Raw genomic sequence first — 16,976 nt, 5'->3', positions numbered from 1 at the left:
TTTGAATATATTTTAAAATGTAATTTATTCTTGTGATGCTAAGCTGAATTTTCAGCAGCATTACTCTAGTCTTCAGCATCCCATGATCCTTCAGAAATCATTCTAATATGATTTTTTGATGTTCAAGAAATATTTCTTATTAAAACAGATGCTGCTTCATTTATTTTTTTGCAAATCATGACAAATATGAAGTTATAAAGTTCTAAAAGAAAAAAACAATTTACTTGCAAATCGTTTGCAAGATTGCAAATGTCTTTACTGTCACCTTTGATCAATCGAATGTGTCCTAGCTAAATGAAAATATTAATAAAAATCTAACCCCAAAGTTTTGAGCAACAGTATACATGAAAAAGAAGAAAGGCTAAAATAAAAAGTTATTTTGGGGGAAACTAAATAATATAAAATCTCATACTAAAACTACAATTATATGTATTTTCGTATTTGATAAATAATTTAGAAATAGAAATAAGGAAAAAAGTATGAAAATCTGAGAGGGACTGAGGGAAAATGTGAGCAAGACATCACAGCTGGTCTCAGTGCATTAATACTGTAACAGCCCTTGTGTGCTACTTGCATCCATACCTGCGGTTCTGACCCTGTCTGAGTACTCGGAGTCTGTGTACTGCCCAAGGATGTTTGTTGCTCGAAATTTGAACCTACAACACAAAGATAAACTGGTTTAAAGACTCCTAGATTCAAATACAGTTTTTACATCACAGATTAGTTGTGTGTGTGCATTTGTCACTCACACATAATATGTTTTGGGTTTAAGGGGTCCGTTACAAAGTGTCTTGGCATCTTCAGACAGGCAGCTCTCATCATCTCCTATAATATACATATTAGTGTGTGTGCTCATGCGCTCTGCTTTCTCCGAGCACTCTGGGTTCGAAAAGCCTTCGTCAGTCAGGTATGGGGAAGTAGGGTAGAGGAAAACACTCTTCCAGTTGGACAGATTTCCGTAGTCCATCACTGCATCAACATCAGAACAACAATATAACAATAAACCTTCCTAATGTTTTGAAAGAAGTCTCATTCGGTCTATTTGAATATATTACATTTTCAGCAGAAATTAAAAATGATTTATGCTCGAGATAAATGTCTTATTCTTATAAGTGTTGTGCTATTTAATGAATAGTTCAAAAGAACAGCATATTTTTTCATATAATTTTTTTAAAGGGGGGGTGAAATGCTCGTTTTCACTCAATATCCTGTTGATCTTGAGTACCTATAGAGTAGTACTGCATCCTTCATAACTCCAAAAAGTCTTTAGTTTTATTATATTCATAAGAGAAAGATAGTCTGTACCGATTTTTCCCGGAAAAACACGACCGGCTGGAGGCGTGACGTGTGGGCGGAGCTAAAGAATACGAGCGCCAGTAGGCTTTTGCGTCGAGAGCGTTTGGAAGCTGTGACATTACCGTGAGGAAAAAAACATCCAAAACAAACCATGGCTAACAGTCGGATTCAGCCGTTTATTTATGATCCAGAATCAGATCCAGAGGCTGAAACTGAACGAGAGCAGCAGCAGCAACGACTCGCTCCAAGCGGGGCTCGAACCCAGGTCTCCGGCATGGGAGGGGACGCACTAACAAGAAGGCAGAGATATTTTAAGCAGTTTTACTCACCGCCTGCGGTTCCAACACACGATCGTGACCCTTTTTCGTTGGGACTGGATCATCCTTAAGAAATAAACGATACGCAAATCCGTCGTCAAACTGGGCCTTGTTTGTAAAACAAGCATCTTCGAAATGCAGGGAACAAACACAAACACTTGCACAACTCCGTTGATGCTCTGTAAAAATAAACTCCATCCACTGGTCCCTTAATGCTGTTTCTCTTTTGGTAATCTGTGCAGGGTTGTCTTGCCCTGGCAACCAAAAACACACTTCTTTTGTGACATTTCGCGACGCTCTCGCTCTGATCAGTGAAGTCTGTTGTGTTCTCAGTGCTCTGCTATACGGGAGCGCACGCTCTTCCGGCAGAAGTGCCTCAGGACCCATATAAGGACATTCCGCTCCATCTAACGTCACACAGAGCCATACTCGAAAAGAACTTTCCGAAACTTGTGACAAACTGGAAGTAGTATTTTTGGAACAGAAATACTCCTTCAAACGTACAACTTAATTTTTGAAACTTTGTCCATGTTTAGCATGGGAATCCAACTCTTTAACAGTGTAAAAAACTCAGTATGAATGAAATAGCATTTCACCCCCCCTTTAACATTCTAAATGTCTTAACTATCACCTTTGATCAATTTAATGCATTCTTGCAGAATAAAAGTATTAATACCTTTAAAACGATCTCCTTAAAATGTCATTTTTTAATACCTGCTGGTTCAGAAACAATGACCTGGACTTTTTGGATTGGTCCATGGTCATCTTTAAAGAAACATTCTGGCATCTCAATGGTGATAGTCTTGGAGGTAGAGATGATGACACCTGCGTTGTTCAGAGCAGCCCGTGGCCTCTTCAACGGTTTGGGTGGTGCTAAATAAACCCATCAGAATCTTAAAATGACAGTCACTTCAGCAAAGTAGTACAGCTGGCTTTCAGAGCCGCCTTCGGTTTTCTCATACCTTTCACACCTGTAGTGACCTGAACCTCTGAACTTGGTCCAAAACCGGCTCCATTCACAGCTGCAATCTGCAACAATCACAAAACAAATGCATTTGGCCTAACTGTGTAAGTCAATAAACAACTTCAAGTACCATTCTGTGCAGGTGAAGCTTTAGTTTTAAAACCAAAGGAATGAAAACATGATTTAAAAGACTGATGCAAACATTGCTTTCCATTTTTGGAATGCCTTCTCTGTTGTTACCTAGATACGGTTTTAAATAGTTGCTGCTATTGCTCACAGTGGTATCGGATGATGCAAACGTACCACAGCTCAGTACAATCTCAGAAAAAAGTTGAAAAGCTGTATTTGCGGCGCTACCCTTTCAAAATGTACTAATATGTACTTTTAAAAACCTAATATGTACCTTTAAATTACTAATATGTACTATTTAGAGCTTTTGCACCTCAGGGTACTACCCCAGTGACAGCTTTGTACCTTTTTTTCTGTGAGTATATGAACAATAAAGAGACCTGTGCATGTAGGGGAAGAGGCTGGAGATGCACTTTAGACCAAACAATCAAATCAAGGGAAAACAAATGCCCCTAAAATGTTTAGGTTTTAGTTTCCTACCCTTATGCTGTAATTGAATCCACCCTTCAATCCATCTATAATGGCTGTCATGGTGTTATTAGGGTTGCTGATCACAGGTAGCATGTTAATGTAGAAGTCCAGTTGTCCGTTTCGATAGATAGCGACGCGGTAGGCACTGATGTTTCCGTTCGGCTCATCCGGTGGAGAGAATGTTACATAAACACGTGTCACTTCCTCTGGGATCACCGTCAATGTCAAGTTTTTGGGAGGATCTTTGGGCTCTGGGAAAACATGACCATGAATGTCACAAATAAGTTATGCATGCGTGCACTCAATGGATATCAGATAATCAAGCATGCACAAACGTCCTCACCAATCTCCAGGGTTCTGACGAGAACGGGTTCAGATGCTTTGCCGTCTGTGCGAGCGTTGGAAAGCTGCCCCGTGAAGGCGGTGATGGTAATGGAGTACAGGGTAAATGCAGTCAGGTTCCCGACAAACACCTTCCTGGTCTCCTCTGAATGCCGCACTAGGCTTATGTTGTATCCCAAACCATCCAACTGAAAGAGGACAAAGAGAAATTAAAGAAGAATATTACAGAAAGTCAACATATGAACTCAGAAGTTTATGAACTCACATCAGTGATGTCAATGATGTATGAGGTGGGTCCTGTGATGACTGATGGTTCGTCCCACTCAATATTTAACTGAGTGGGAGAAGCAGACACTGATATGTTACCAGGGGGGGCATCAGGGTCTAAGACACAAAGATAGAGAGGGTAAGAAAAAAGTAAGGTTTGCTATAAATTTACAGTATGACAACCCAAGGGAAAATGATGTAGCTCAAAAGCTAAGGAGACTTAATAAATGTTTGCTCTGAGCTGCACTTCTCATATTGCTCCCACGTAGACCGAAGAACAGTCTCTGCAAAAAGCAAATGCTCAAAATGGGATGGAAAAAAATGATAATCTTGAGGGTCCTTGAATCAAAGCTAATGGATTGGGCAGCATTTTCATTAATTGATTTTCAGTATGGAACTAAAATTGTGAGAATGCATCTCTGATTCACAAGATCCTTGAACACTGCAGAGGTTTCATAGCAGTGTCAAACAGAACTGAAAGACAAATGTTCCAAACATTTTTTAGCTTTAGCTTTAGCTTGCTCTTATTTCTCTCCTGTTGGATTCTCTTATTCTACAAACCATAGACAAATTTTGTAAAAAAAAAAAAAATAATTGTTTACAACATAATATTTATATAAATGAATCAATTCATAAATATATATTTATATAATAGTTTTTTTATTTTCTATGAATTTTGTATTTTCAATATTTGATATTTTCAATATTCAATATTTATATTACAGATTTATATTGCTTTTTTATATATTTACTTTTTTATTCATTTAAATACGTTTTTGGAATATATAAATAAAAAAGTTACAAAATGACAAATTAACAAATATGAATGATTTATATTAAAATCTGACATTCTGAAACTTGAGAGAGTAGATATGTGGGACTAGACTCTTTTTCTCATGGGAAACATCTCACAAATGGGCAACTCAAGCAAGAGTGTCTAGGATAAACATACGAGACATTAAAGAGATCTCATCTCAAGAGGAATATTTTTATGCATGTGTAACATACTTCCTGCGAGTGTCTGTGTGTGGATCCAGTTGGAGGGTTCTCCGGCTCCAGCCCCGGTGAACGCCACCAGTCTGATACTGTAATCTCTATATTTCAGCAGATGGGAAAGTGTGACTCCACTGGTTTCTCCTTCAACCCACACCTCAAACTCTCTCTCCACACAGGACTCCATGTGTTGCTCTGGCACACAATTTCTTGCCAATTGCTGAATCTCTACATTATAACCCTGCAACAGACCAGGAACGTGGACGGGACGCTGCCAGCTCACAGACACACTGTCAGAGCTAACATCCGTTATGTTCAGTGACTGGGGCGGACCAGGAACTGCAGTAAGAAAAAGAAACAATCATGTCTGTACCACAAATGGAGCAGAAAATTGAGCATTACTGTACATTACTTGCTCACCAATGGATCCTTTCCAGTGAATGGGTGCCATCAGAATGAGAGCCCAAAAATCTGATTAAAACATCACAATAATCCACACCACTCCAGTCCATCAAGTATTGTCTTAAAAAGTGTATTAGGAGATTGTTTTACTTTATAACCATGTTTTTCAGCTAAAATATGAGTCCCTAATATTGCCTTCTAAAGTGAAAAAATTATCTTGCCTGAATCAAGAGAAAAATATGCACAGATCAAGCACGGGTTACAAGTGAAAACTGTTCTAAACAAATAAGTTGGTGGATTTTGATGTGAGAGGACAACAGGGCATGGACCTTTTCACTTGAAGGAAGCATTGTTATGGATTATGGACTCTATGGGTATTTTGGCTGGAGTTAAAGTTAAAATATCTTAATTGTGGATTATTTCTCACAAATGAGAAGCTTTTTGCTTCACAAGACATTAATTGATGGACTGGAGAAGTGTGGATTACTAGCAGATTATTGTGATGTTTTTATCAGCTGTTTGGACTCTCACTCTGACGGCACCCATTCACTGCAGAGGATCCATTGGTGAGAAAGTGATGTAATGCTACATTTCTCCAGATCTGTTTAAATGAAGAAACAAACTCATCTACATCTTGGATGGCTTGAGGGTGAGTCAATTTTCATTTTTGGGTGAACTATCTCTTTAAGACATCATACCTGACTCTGGTGGAGTGTGTGCAGTACAGTTGGCTTCGTCCCCTATTCCGGCTGAATTAACTGCAGCTACGCTGATGACATAGAAAATGTTTGGTGACAGGCCGATGAAAGTGTGTGCCACTGTGTGTGTGAGCACGAGAGGATGAGCCTCCTCCTCTAGATCTCCAGAGCGAATGATGTAGTACAGAATCTCTCCGTTGGGATGAATCGGAAGCTCCCATTTCATGTAGACTGAATTCCAATCCAATCCAGAGCAGGTCAAATTCCCAACGGCATCTGACACTGAAACATATACACCAACACCACATATATATATCTTAGTGAGACTCTGTATAAGACTGTATACATATAAATATTTTTTCTATTTGAATAGCTTTTAAATTTGAAATATCAATCAAATTCACATTTTAAAGCCAATATTAAAGATTTAAAACCTAACGTTTAACAAAAGTTTAAACTTTTTAAACAGGTTTCACATTGACAATAATAAGAATTGAGTCTTCTTGAGCAGCAAATGAGCATATTACCTGATTCATTGGTGGTGAATATGACAGGTTGGCTGTACTGATCTCCATTTCCTGCTCTAGTGAACGCGCACACGCTGATATTATATGAATTATGAGGTCTAAAGCCACTCAGTTCTGCTTGTGTGGATGCATCTGATGAGTTCTTGGGTAAACAGAGGCATATGAAGTTTAATTTACATGCAGAGAAAAATGTGAGAACATAATCAAACATACTAAAAGGACATATGGGAGTATTACCTGATATCTGAAAGTGTATGTGTTTAGTTCGAGTATTCGGAAACCATAGTGCTGGATGATTCCATTTGGCTCTGGACTTGGTTCCCAATGAAGCCACACTGAATTCACAGTGTGGTTAAAAATACTCAGATTGTGTGGTGGAGACATTGGGACTGGACACACAAAAAAGCACTTAAGACATTAGACACATTAAGTCTGCACATTTATAGTTGTATGAATTTACAAAGTAGGATATTCAAATTTGAAATTAGGACTTCAGATTTCAAATTACAATTTTGAAATGTCAAACTTTATTTATTATATTTTTAAGGCAAGACTTAACATTTAAGGAATTACCATTTTAGGATCATTGCCCTTATAGAGAGATCATTAGTTGTCATTAAAATAATAATAACAATAATAATAATTTTGTTTTATACAAAAGTTCAATTTTTTTTTTTAAATAAAAAGCTTATAACAAAAATGTTTTACTTTAAATTAACATTTTTACATTTCAAATGTCAGACAAATGTCAAATTCAAATTTTTTAACAAAAGTTTACATTTTTGAAGATCAAACATCAGACCTCAAAAAAATAAATATCAAACAAACTCCAAATTCAAATTTTAAAAGATAAGATTTAAAGTTGAACAAAAGTTTACATTTTCAAAGGTAAAACAAAAGACTTTTTTAAAAAAAAAATTGAAATATTGAAATATCAAACAGATTCCACATTCAAATTTGAATTAAATATTTACATTTCAAACAGATTTCCTCTAGAAAAACAATAAAGATGCATCTCTGACCTGCTTCATCAGTCTGCAGCGGAATAATCACGGAGGGACCGGCATTTATGCGTGTGACCGCAGCGATGGAGAGATTGTAAGGTGTAAATGGAGTGAGCTCTGAGAGCATTAGGTGTGTTTCTACAGTGGTGTAGGTTTTGTTGACGTTCCCAGGACCTTGTAAAACTGCAGTATAATTTATGATCTCGCCATTGGCCTCGACTGGGGGGAACCATGACACATAGATGGAAGTGCTGGAGAGATTGCTACTAGCTCCGGGCAATGGTGGAGAACTTGGGACTGTCAGTACACAACACACAATAGTTCTCAATCAGTAAATATGATTTATATACATGTGCATGTAAAAAAACAGGAAATGATGCCTACCATCTTCATCTGTTCGCAGGGGTAGCATTGCAGTGTGGTTTAAAGCCGATCCAGCACTAGTTGCTGGGGTGACTTTTATGATGTAGGGAAAATACTTCCTGAGCTTGGTAAAGAGGTAGATGTTGTCTGTGGTAGTTGCGGTAATGGTGGTGTTGACTGTGCGGTTGATGGACGGGTGGGTCGTACCCGCCTCTTGGAGGCTCAGCTGATAGAAGACTCTGCCATTGGGCTCCAGAGGAGGGTCCCAGCTGATCACAACAGCCGTAGAGCTATAGATCATAGCAGTGAGGTTGTGGACGGGACCACTCGGCACTGCACGGGGGGAGGATGTAGAAGAGATACAATTATTTATGTGTGAAGAACGGCTAACAGTTACACTTTAGAACTGGGAACAAATCATTGCAGTCTAAGTAATGAAACCAACATCTAATAAAATGTTGGTTCAAGTGGTTCAAGAAATGGAATGAGGCTTTGTTCCCCAATCTAAAGTAACACAATTAGGGTTTATCTCATGAAAACTTGCAATATCAGGACATATTTCACCTAGCCCATTAAAGGACAATTAAAAAGTTTTCATAAAGGTCATAAATAAAAAAAAAGTTCATAAAAGCCATTAAGGTAAACAAGTAAATGAACTTATTTATCTATGATTATAATGATAAAAAAATTAAATATATTTTAAAATCTTAAAATCGTGAAATATGATCCAGAAATTGAGATTCACCCATTAGATGTACAAAGAACTATCCATTTAATTAATACATTTCATTAATTAATTTATGCTTAAATAAAGCATAAATGGCACACTGCAGCACCAAACCAGTCAACAATTATAATGATTAAAAGCAGTGAAGATAAATGATCTATCTTAAACCAAGAGATTCAAATATTCATTAAAATACAAAAGCACACATACAACACACACATGGACATGATATTCAGCAATTACACACATCTGTGAATCTGCAATTACACACATCTGTGAATCTGTGGAAATTAAAAAGGTAAATAAACTCCGACACAGCGTCTGCAAAATCCAGAGTCAAGATCACAGATATAGAAAAGGAGAGAGAGGCAGAGAAAGACAGGCTGATTGTGTTAGTAAGAAAATCCGTCTGGAGCATGTTCTGTGTACGAGATATTGCTTTGGGCTGAAGTGAGCTGCTGAAGCTGGGTGATTCTCCAGTAACTGCAAACCGATCAGACACAATCACTCACAAAGAGCCAAACAGGACCATGGCATTTTTTATTCCTATAGAACACTTTCAAAATCTCAGACGCCAGGGGAGAAAAACCTTCGTCTGTCTCAGAAGGTCACCTCTGCACCGTTTTTCCCAAAATCACACAAAAATGGTTTGTTTTGACTCTGACATAAAACCTTAACACGTGCTTTAGATTCAGAAACCGGGTTAACTTATTCACATGAACATATAAAGTATGAAATAATTCACTTTAGTTTTCAACAAAAGCTCTTTCAAGCATAAAATAAGATATTTTAAAGAATTTAGGCATCAAATGTACTGTACTTCTCAAATGTTTCTTTTAAGAATCAGCTCAGATGTTACTTTTAAAGGAAGAAGGAGAGCAAATGAGCTGTTGACATTGAATAAAAGCATAGAGCTATAAAATAAAGTTATTTTTATCTAAATTTGTAACATTTTTGAGATACATGACATTACTGGACTCTTTTTCTCAGCACAAAGATATGAGAAGCAGGAGACAAAAAAAAGTCTCCAATTGGTCTCAAACAGGAAGTGTTACAATATTTCTTCAGTCAAATATATAACGTTACATAATGTACCAGAAACTTACAGCAATGTGCTGCTGTATTTTATATTTTCAACAAATCCTGTGAGAGGAAATGCAAGCTGGGATAGTCTAGAGACTGATAAATAAAAGGCTTTGAGATCAGACGCGCTCGGTCTCATGGTGAGGGCTCAACAATCCCAGTTTGCAGCTTGAAGGAAGTTGTCTCCTTTCACAAAATGTGCTGAATCTGTGCGGTGTGCATGCGTGTGGGTGTGTTTATGAGTTTCCGTGTGATTTTTTTGGAGCGTAATCTGTTGGAAAAGTGGTGCAGAGCTGCGTTTCTCCCCTGAGTGTGTGAGGAGACTGACCGTCCTCTAACGTAGTGAAGTTTAGATGGGGACTGAACACTTCCCCATCACCAACAGAAGTGCTGGAACTCATCCATACACTGTACTCATGTCCTGCCTTCAGATCAGACAACACCAACCAGTGCTCTGAACCAGGAACCGTCTACAGAGAGAGAAAGAGAACATGGTCATTCACTGCATTTCATTCTGAGTTTGGTCCAGCTATTCTTAGATTAAATCCTTTACAAAAAGTACTGTTGTGGTTTATCATTTACTTACCCTCCTCTTGTACTAAAACTGTATGATGTGTTTCTTTATTCTGTCGAATACAAGATAAAATATTTTGAGGAATATGGGTAACCGAACTGCTGACAGTAGCCACCGATTCAGTCTTTAGTATTTTTTTCCCAATTCTATGGAAGTCAATGGCTACCGTCAGTTATTTGGCTGACCACATTCTTTAAAATATTTTATTTTATGCTTAACAGAAGAAAGAATCTCAAACAGGTTTGGAACAACTTCAGGGTGAGTAAATGATGACAGAATTTAAATTTTAGTGTGAACTATTCCTTTAAATGTTACATGTCCAAAAACATGGTACATTTAGCTTTTTTTCTCTTATTTCTTTCTGATTTCTGCACAACTAATCAGGATTGTAAAACCTGCCAAAGATATTTTATCTAATGAGGATATTAACACAAGAAAAACGGTCTTAAAGGTAAAAATGTCTACAGTAAATTGCTTTAAATTTGGTGTGACAAGTTTCCAGTCGCAGCCAATATATTTAGTTAACAGCTAATTAAAAACTACATTTTTGCATTTAGATTATCAAATGTGACAGCAAAGACTTCATTTGAACTTCCTATTCATCAAGGAATCCTGAAAAAAAGTATCACAGTTTCCACAAAAAATATTAAAGGGGGGGTGAAATGCTCATTTTCACTCAATATCATGTTAATCTTGAGTACCTATAGCGTAGTACTACATCATTCAGAACTCCAAAAAGTCTTTAGTTTTATTATATTCATAAGAGAAAGATAGTCTGTACTGATTTTTCTCGGGAAAACACGACCGGCTGGAGGCGTGACGTGTGGGCGGAGCTAAAGAATCACGAGCGCCAGTAGGCTTTTGCGTTGAGAGCATGTGGAAGCTGTGACATTACCGTGAGGGAAAAACCATCATCCAAAACAAACCATGGCTAACAGTCAGATTCAGCCGTTTATTTATGATCCAGAATCAGATCCCGAGGCTGAAACTGAACGAGAGCAGCAGCAGCAACGACTCGCTCCGAGCGGGGCTCGAACCCGGGTCTCGAACCCGGGTCTCCGATGGGAGGCGGACGCACTAACAAGGAGGCAGAGATATTTGAAACAGTTTTACTCACCGCATGCGGTTCCAACACACGATTGTGACCCTTTTTCGTTGGGACTGCATTATCCTTAAGAAATAAACGATGTGCAAATCCGGCGTCAAACTGGGCCTCGTTTGTAAAACAAGCATCTTCAAAATGCAGGGAACAAACACAAACACTTGCACAACTCCGTTGATGCTCTGTAAAAATAAACTCCATCCACTGGTCCCTTAATGCTGTTTCTCTTTTGGTAATCTGTGCAGGGTTGTCTTGCCCTGGCAACCAAAAACAAACTCCTTTTGTGACATTTCGCGACACTCTCGCTTTGATCAGTGAAGTCTGTTGTGCTCTCAGTGCTCTGCTATACGGGAGCGTGCGCTCTTCTGGCAGAAGTGCCCTCAGGACCCATATAAGGAAATTCCGCTCCATCTAACGTCACACAGAGCCATCTTTGAAAAAAACTTCTCGAAACTTGTGACAAACCGGAAGGAGTATTTTTGGAACAGAAATACTCCTTCAAACATACAACTTAATTTTTGAAACTTTGTCCATGTTTAGCATGGGAATCCAACTCTTTAACAGTGTAAAAAACTCAGTATGAATGAAATAGCATTTCACCCCCCCTTTAAGCAGCACAACTGTTTTCAACATTTATAATAATAAAAAAATCAGCTTATTAGAATGATAATAATCCGAAAATCTGCATATCAGAATGATTTCGGAAGGATCATGTGACACTAAAGACTGGAGTAAAGATGCTGAAAATTCAGCTGCGCATCAAAGGAACAAATTATATTTGAAAATATATTTAAATAGAAAATAGAATACCATCATGTTTAGTGTCTTTAAAAAGATCAATACTCATCTGTTTGAGTGTATATACCTGCGTAAACTTTGTGTTGTTTTCTGTATTGTCGGTGTAGTAGATGGTATAGTATTGGATGATGCCGTTGGGTTGGTTTGGAGGACTCCAGCTGAGATGTACTGTAGTGGTGTTGAGGAGTGTGTATGATACATTCTGTGGAGGGTCAGAGGGGGCTGCAAAACAGAGAACGCATTTATCTTTATGACTGTGAGTGCAATGCTGTTTCATGATATTGTGGTTCTTTTTCAAAACTTAGTGAGCTGCATGACTCTTTAGGCTAAATGAAACCAAACCTTATATAACCTGAAAGAAGTGAAAAGTTCTGTTATTTTCTAACACTTTCAATACTGTTTTCAGAATGTTGGAGTCGGTAAGATTTTGAAAGAAGTCTCGTATAAATATGAGCAGTTGATCACAATTTCAGATAACTGTTTTTTATTTGACTGTATTTTAGGATGTAATTTCTTACTTTAATGTAATGTATTTAAATCTGATATTTCCGTCAGAGTATATTGTAGGATACTTAAGAAGTGTAACGGAGTTAAAAAGAACATTAATTATGATATTAATGAATGTTGAATTCAATGAAATTAGAGGGTAAATTTAAATCTAAAGGTATTACATGAACACATAAGGGAACACATGATAGACTGATAGCCTGAATGCACTGTAAGTCACTTTGGATAAAAGCATCTGCTAAATGCATACATTTAATTTAATTAAATTTTTAATTTATTTCGATGACCCCTAGTGGTTAATGCATTGCAGACATTCTTTATTTTGTCCGTGCATACTTACCGTAGTTCAGAAGAAAATGGTTCACACTGCTGCGGGTTAGCGTGTTTCTCTTCTCGCCTGTTTATGGTGTTTTAAAAAAGTGATAAAAGTGTGTTTAATAAGAGTTTTTCAGATGTAAACGTTGGTAGTGATTATATCAACAAATGTGCAGTGAGTTGGATGGGTTTATATGTCCGATGGATATTTTGTTGATTACTTAACATCACTCCATTGGCTCCCAGTCCATTTCAGAATTCAGTTTAATATTATTTTGTTTGTTTTTAAAGCTCTTAATGATCAAGCCCCCTCTTATTTAAAAGATCTTATTGTCCCACATTCATCTAGTAGATCCTTAAGGTCTGCTGATCAGTATCTTTTATATGTCCCTTGATCACGTTTAAAAACTATTATCATCTATGATCATTTTTAAAAAGAGGCTTAAAACATATCTTTTCTCCCAGGCGTTTTAATCTAATATTAGTACTGTGTTTTTTAGTATATTGTCTTCCATGTTGTTTTATTATTATTTAATATTTTTTTTTAATACTCTGTTCAGCACTTTGGTTACTTACTTACTTCTCGTTGTGCCTTGTTACTCATGCGATGAAATGAACGTGCTACTGCTGATGCAACATCAGATAGTTTAATGGAATACACACAGTTATCCTCATTGTGTGGGAAATGTGGTAAGGCCACATTGGGGACAACAATCGTTAGAGAAGCATGCTTATGATTAGAGAATGTGTTTGTGTTCACCTGATTCTATGGTACTGAACATGATATAAATCAGGATTCCTCCGTCTCCGAGTCGAGTCCAGCTGCTCACGGAGGCATTATATTGACCCAGTCCATCCACACTCACCACCACTGATGTTTCCGTCACATTGGCGACAAACTCAGAGCTCAGATTCCTAACACACGTGCACAAATGTTAGTTTCAATCTTGTACAACAATAGCCAGGTCTTGGGTAAAAGCTGATTTTAAATCATCTTTACTTACCACACTCTCACTATGTAGTATAAAATCTCAGAGTTGGCCTCCTCCGGAGGTTCCCAGGACAACTCTACCTCAGTATCAGACAATTTCCTGGCGATTAGGAATTTTGGAGGGGAACTGGGTACTGTTGTTTAGGAAAAACAGCTTTTATAGACCCAAAACTGTGGAAAAGGACTTTATTCTTTGAATACGATAGTGATTTGAGTTAGTGAATGTAAGAGAATGTCTCCCATGCCAGGAACGGCATCCACATTTGTCCATTCTGAAAGCTGTTAATGGAAAAACTAACCAACCAAACAGAGAAACAAACACAAACATTGTCAGTAGGTTCTGCCTCCTGAGGTAGAAAGATTAAACATGATTTAAAGGCAAAATGTATCCATAACACTGTAAAAAAGACTCCCCGACTGCTTTCAGAAATGTTCTGTGGGAGAAATAAAAGTAGTTTAGATAATAGATAACATTCTAATTTCCTGTGCGCAGACCTCTGAAAATCTGTAAAAAGAACTGTTTAAGTGTGACCTTAATACCAGAAACCTTTAGCCAGATCCTGATAAATTCACCATGAAGACTGAACCTAAAAAGTAAAACGGTTTAATTAAACACCACAAGATCCGTTTGTTAAAACTGAACACTGACCGTCCTCCAATGTGGTGATGTTCAGGATCTCGCTCGTGTGGTTTCCAGAGCCGACCAGTGTGGCGGCCTGTACGCTGATACGGTAGCGTGCATACTTTCGCAGGTTGGACAGGATGACATACGGCACTTGTGTGGTTTGGTTCAGACTGTGTGTGGCGTTCCAGTATTCTACATTGTAGAACAAGATGATGCCATTTGCCAGAAGAGGGGGTGACCATGACACATTCACCTCACTGGATCCGATGTACTCATAGGTCAAATCGTATGGTGGGCTGCCAGGCACTGCAACAAACAAGTCAGCAATTAGTGCAAAAAATATATATCAGCCTGCAAATTGCTCATATTCAATAAAACAGTCCTTTGGCGCATGTGATAAATAATATTAGAAAATGAAATGGGCTGTTTAATTAATTCATCTTTTTTTTTTTACAGTAGAGAGGAGGAATGAGAATAGGAAATAGCTCACTACGCAGAAATAATAAAAAGAAGGGACCATTAGTACCATAATTCAACATGGAGCTCATACACTAACCACTAGCCATGCTCCTTTTTGAACATAATGAACAGTACAAAGAGGACAGGGGAGAAGGGGAAATGACTAAGATTTAAACTTACATTAAACCACCTGCATGAGCACCATGGCTCAGTATGTCAAGGCAGGTGTGCTAGGAAGTGGGCTTTTATGAATGAAGGTGTAACATTCAGAAGTTTGAGGTCGGTAAAACTTTTTAATGATTCTGAAAGAAGCTATGCTCACAGAGGCTGCATTTATTTGATCAAAGATATAGTAAAAACAGGAATGATGTGAAATATTATTCAAATGTAAAATATTGGAATTTATTTTAACATTACATTTATTTCTGTGACGCAACACTGAACTTACTTAAGTGTCACTTGATCCTTCAGAAATCATTCTAGTGTGCTGATTTGGTGCTCAAGAATAATTCTCATTATTATCAATGTTGCTTAATATTTTTGTGCAAACTGTGATACTTTTATTAGAATTCTTTGATGAAAAGAATGTTCAAAAGAACAGCATTCTATTGGAATAGAAAGCTTTTGTAACATTCAAAAAATCTTACTGTCACTTTTGATCACTTGAATGTGTTCTTGCTGATTAAAAGTATGTTTGCTGCAACAAAGTTTGTGAAAGTCATTCATCTGTATTAATGAGAGTTGGTGATTTACATTCCACTTCATGCAAATTGAAGCAGAGATGCAATGAGCGAATAGCGACTGGCATGAAGACACTAGAGTTCACATAATTTGATGCTTGATAGAGTTGGAGCGTGAATGTCTACTAAAAATCAAACAGCCCCAAGACTTTAATCGCCGTATGTGTGAATGTGCCTTAACTGTAGGAACCCTTTGAAAGGGAAAGAGTGTGGGATTTCAGGATGAGATTGGATTAAAGTTTTATGCTTCTTCTAGTTTTTCAATTAAACATGAACACACACACACAGTGACTCACCATCCTCCCCCGACAGCATCTGTAGAGTATCAGAAATCTGGTTCCCGTGTCCGTGTAGAGTAAACGCACGGACAGTCACATTGTAGTGTGTGTAAGGCTTCAGGTGGTGCAGTGTGGCACTGGGTGATGTGCTGTTGACTGTGTTGCTGTATGTGCCGTTGGTGTAGGAGACCTCATACAGGCGGATGATGCCGTTGGGTTTCTCTGGCGGAGACCAGGTGAGAGAAGCGGTGGAGGAGGTGGTTTTCACTACGGCCAGATCCCGTGGGGGTGAATCCGGCTCTGAAAGACAGATGGAAGCATGCTAAGAGATTTCTAAAGTGTTTACGGGGGCTTCTGTATGTATATGAAACATAACTGGCTCAATACCATCCTCTAGTGTCATAACGAAGATGTAGTCTTCATCTGTCAGTGGACTTTCCCCCACGGCGGTGGAAGCGGCCACACGTACCTTATAACTACTGTACTTGTCCAGACCTGTGGATATGAGCATATATAGTGTTATATGGTGGCCTCAAAAACTTTTTGAACACCTGGGTAAAACTTAGAAATGTTTAAACATCATTGCATAAGATGTAAAATATCCAAGCAGGCTGAATCTGCAAACAAATGCAGGGGTACAGTATTTTTTTTATTATTTGTGCTCAATCTGGTGTTTTGGTGATTTTAAGTGGAGGTGTTAAGTCGGTTCTCTTCAAGGTTTCCTAGAAAGTGTGTCGTACGTGACTGAATGTACACCAGATATATACTGCTTTTCAAAAGCTTGTGGTTGGAATGATTCTTTAATGTTTTTGTAAAAAGTCTTTTGTGCTTACAAAGGCTGCATTTATGTGATCAAACATGCAGTTAAAGCAATAGCATAATTAAAATTTAATATAACTATTTTCTAATGTACTAGATTTTAAAATGTAGATTATTCCTAGGATGCAAAGCTGAATTTTCAGCATCATTACTCCAGTCTTCAGTGTAACATGATCCTTTATTAT

The 16,976-nt window shown here is 37.8% G+C and overlaps 1 protein-coding gene across 2 annotated transcripts in view; it reads right to left on the bottom strand.

Moving 5' to 3' along the window:
- Positions 1-16,976, bottom strand: part of ptprq (protein tyrosine phosphatase receptor type Q) — a 45,733-nt gene that overhangs the window by 8,986 nt on the left and 19,771 nt on the right. For both annotated transcript variants that reach the window (XM_052581975.1, XM_052581976.1), the window contains exons 24-39: positions 16,360-16,467; positions 15,991-16,272; positions 14,520-14,801; positions 7,795-8,106; positions 7,429-7,707; positions 6,644-6,795; positions 6,407-6,548; positions 5,880-6,161; positions 4,795-5,118; positions 3,785-3,903; positions 3,521-3,707; positions 3,187-3,428; positions 2,576-2,642; positions 2,328-2,486; positions 750-969; positions 583-656 (exon numbers count right to left, since the gene is read on the bottom strand). In XM_052581975.1, the coding sequence (XP_052437935.1) occupies positions 583-656; positions 750-969; positions 2,328-2,486; positions 2,576-2,642; positions 3,187-3,428; positions 3,521-3,707; positions 3,785-3,903; positions 4,795-5,118; positions 5,880-6,161; positions 6,407-6,548; positions 6,644-6,795; positions 7,429-7,707; positions 7,795-8,106; positions 14,520-14,801; positions 15,991-16,272; positions 16,360-16,467 (3,231 nt within the window). The remainder of the gene's footprint in view (positions 1-582; positions 657-749; positions 970-2,327; positions 2,487-2,575; positions 2,643-3,186; positions 3,429-3,520; positions 3,708-3,784; positions 3,904-4,794; positions 5,119-5,879; positions 6,162-6,406; positions 6,549-6,643; positions 6,796-7,428; positions 7,708-7,794; positions 8,107-14,519; positions 14,802-15,990; positions 16,273-16,359; positions 16,468-16,976) is intronic.

Source organism: Carassius gibelio, chromosome B18 (genome assembly GCF_023724105.1).
Source record: "Carassius gibelio isolate Cgi1373 ecotype wild population from Czech Republic chromosome B18, carGib1.2-hapl.c, whole genome shotgun sequence".
Lineage (NCBI taxonomy): Eukaryota > Metazoa > Chordata > Actinopteri > Cypriniformes > Cyprinidae > Carassius > Carassius gibelio.
This window is presented reverse-complemented; position numbering and strand designations above follow the sequence as displayed.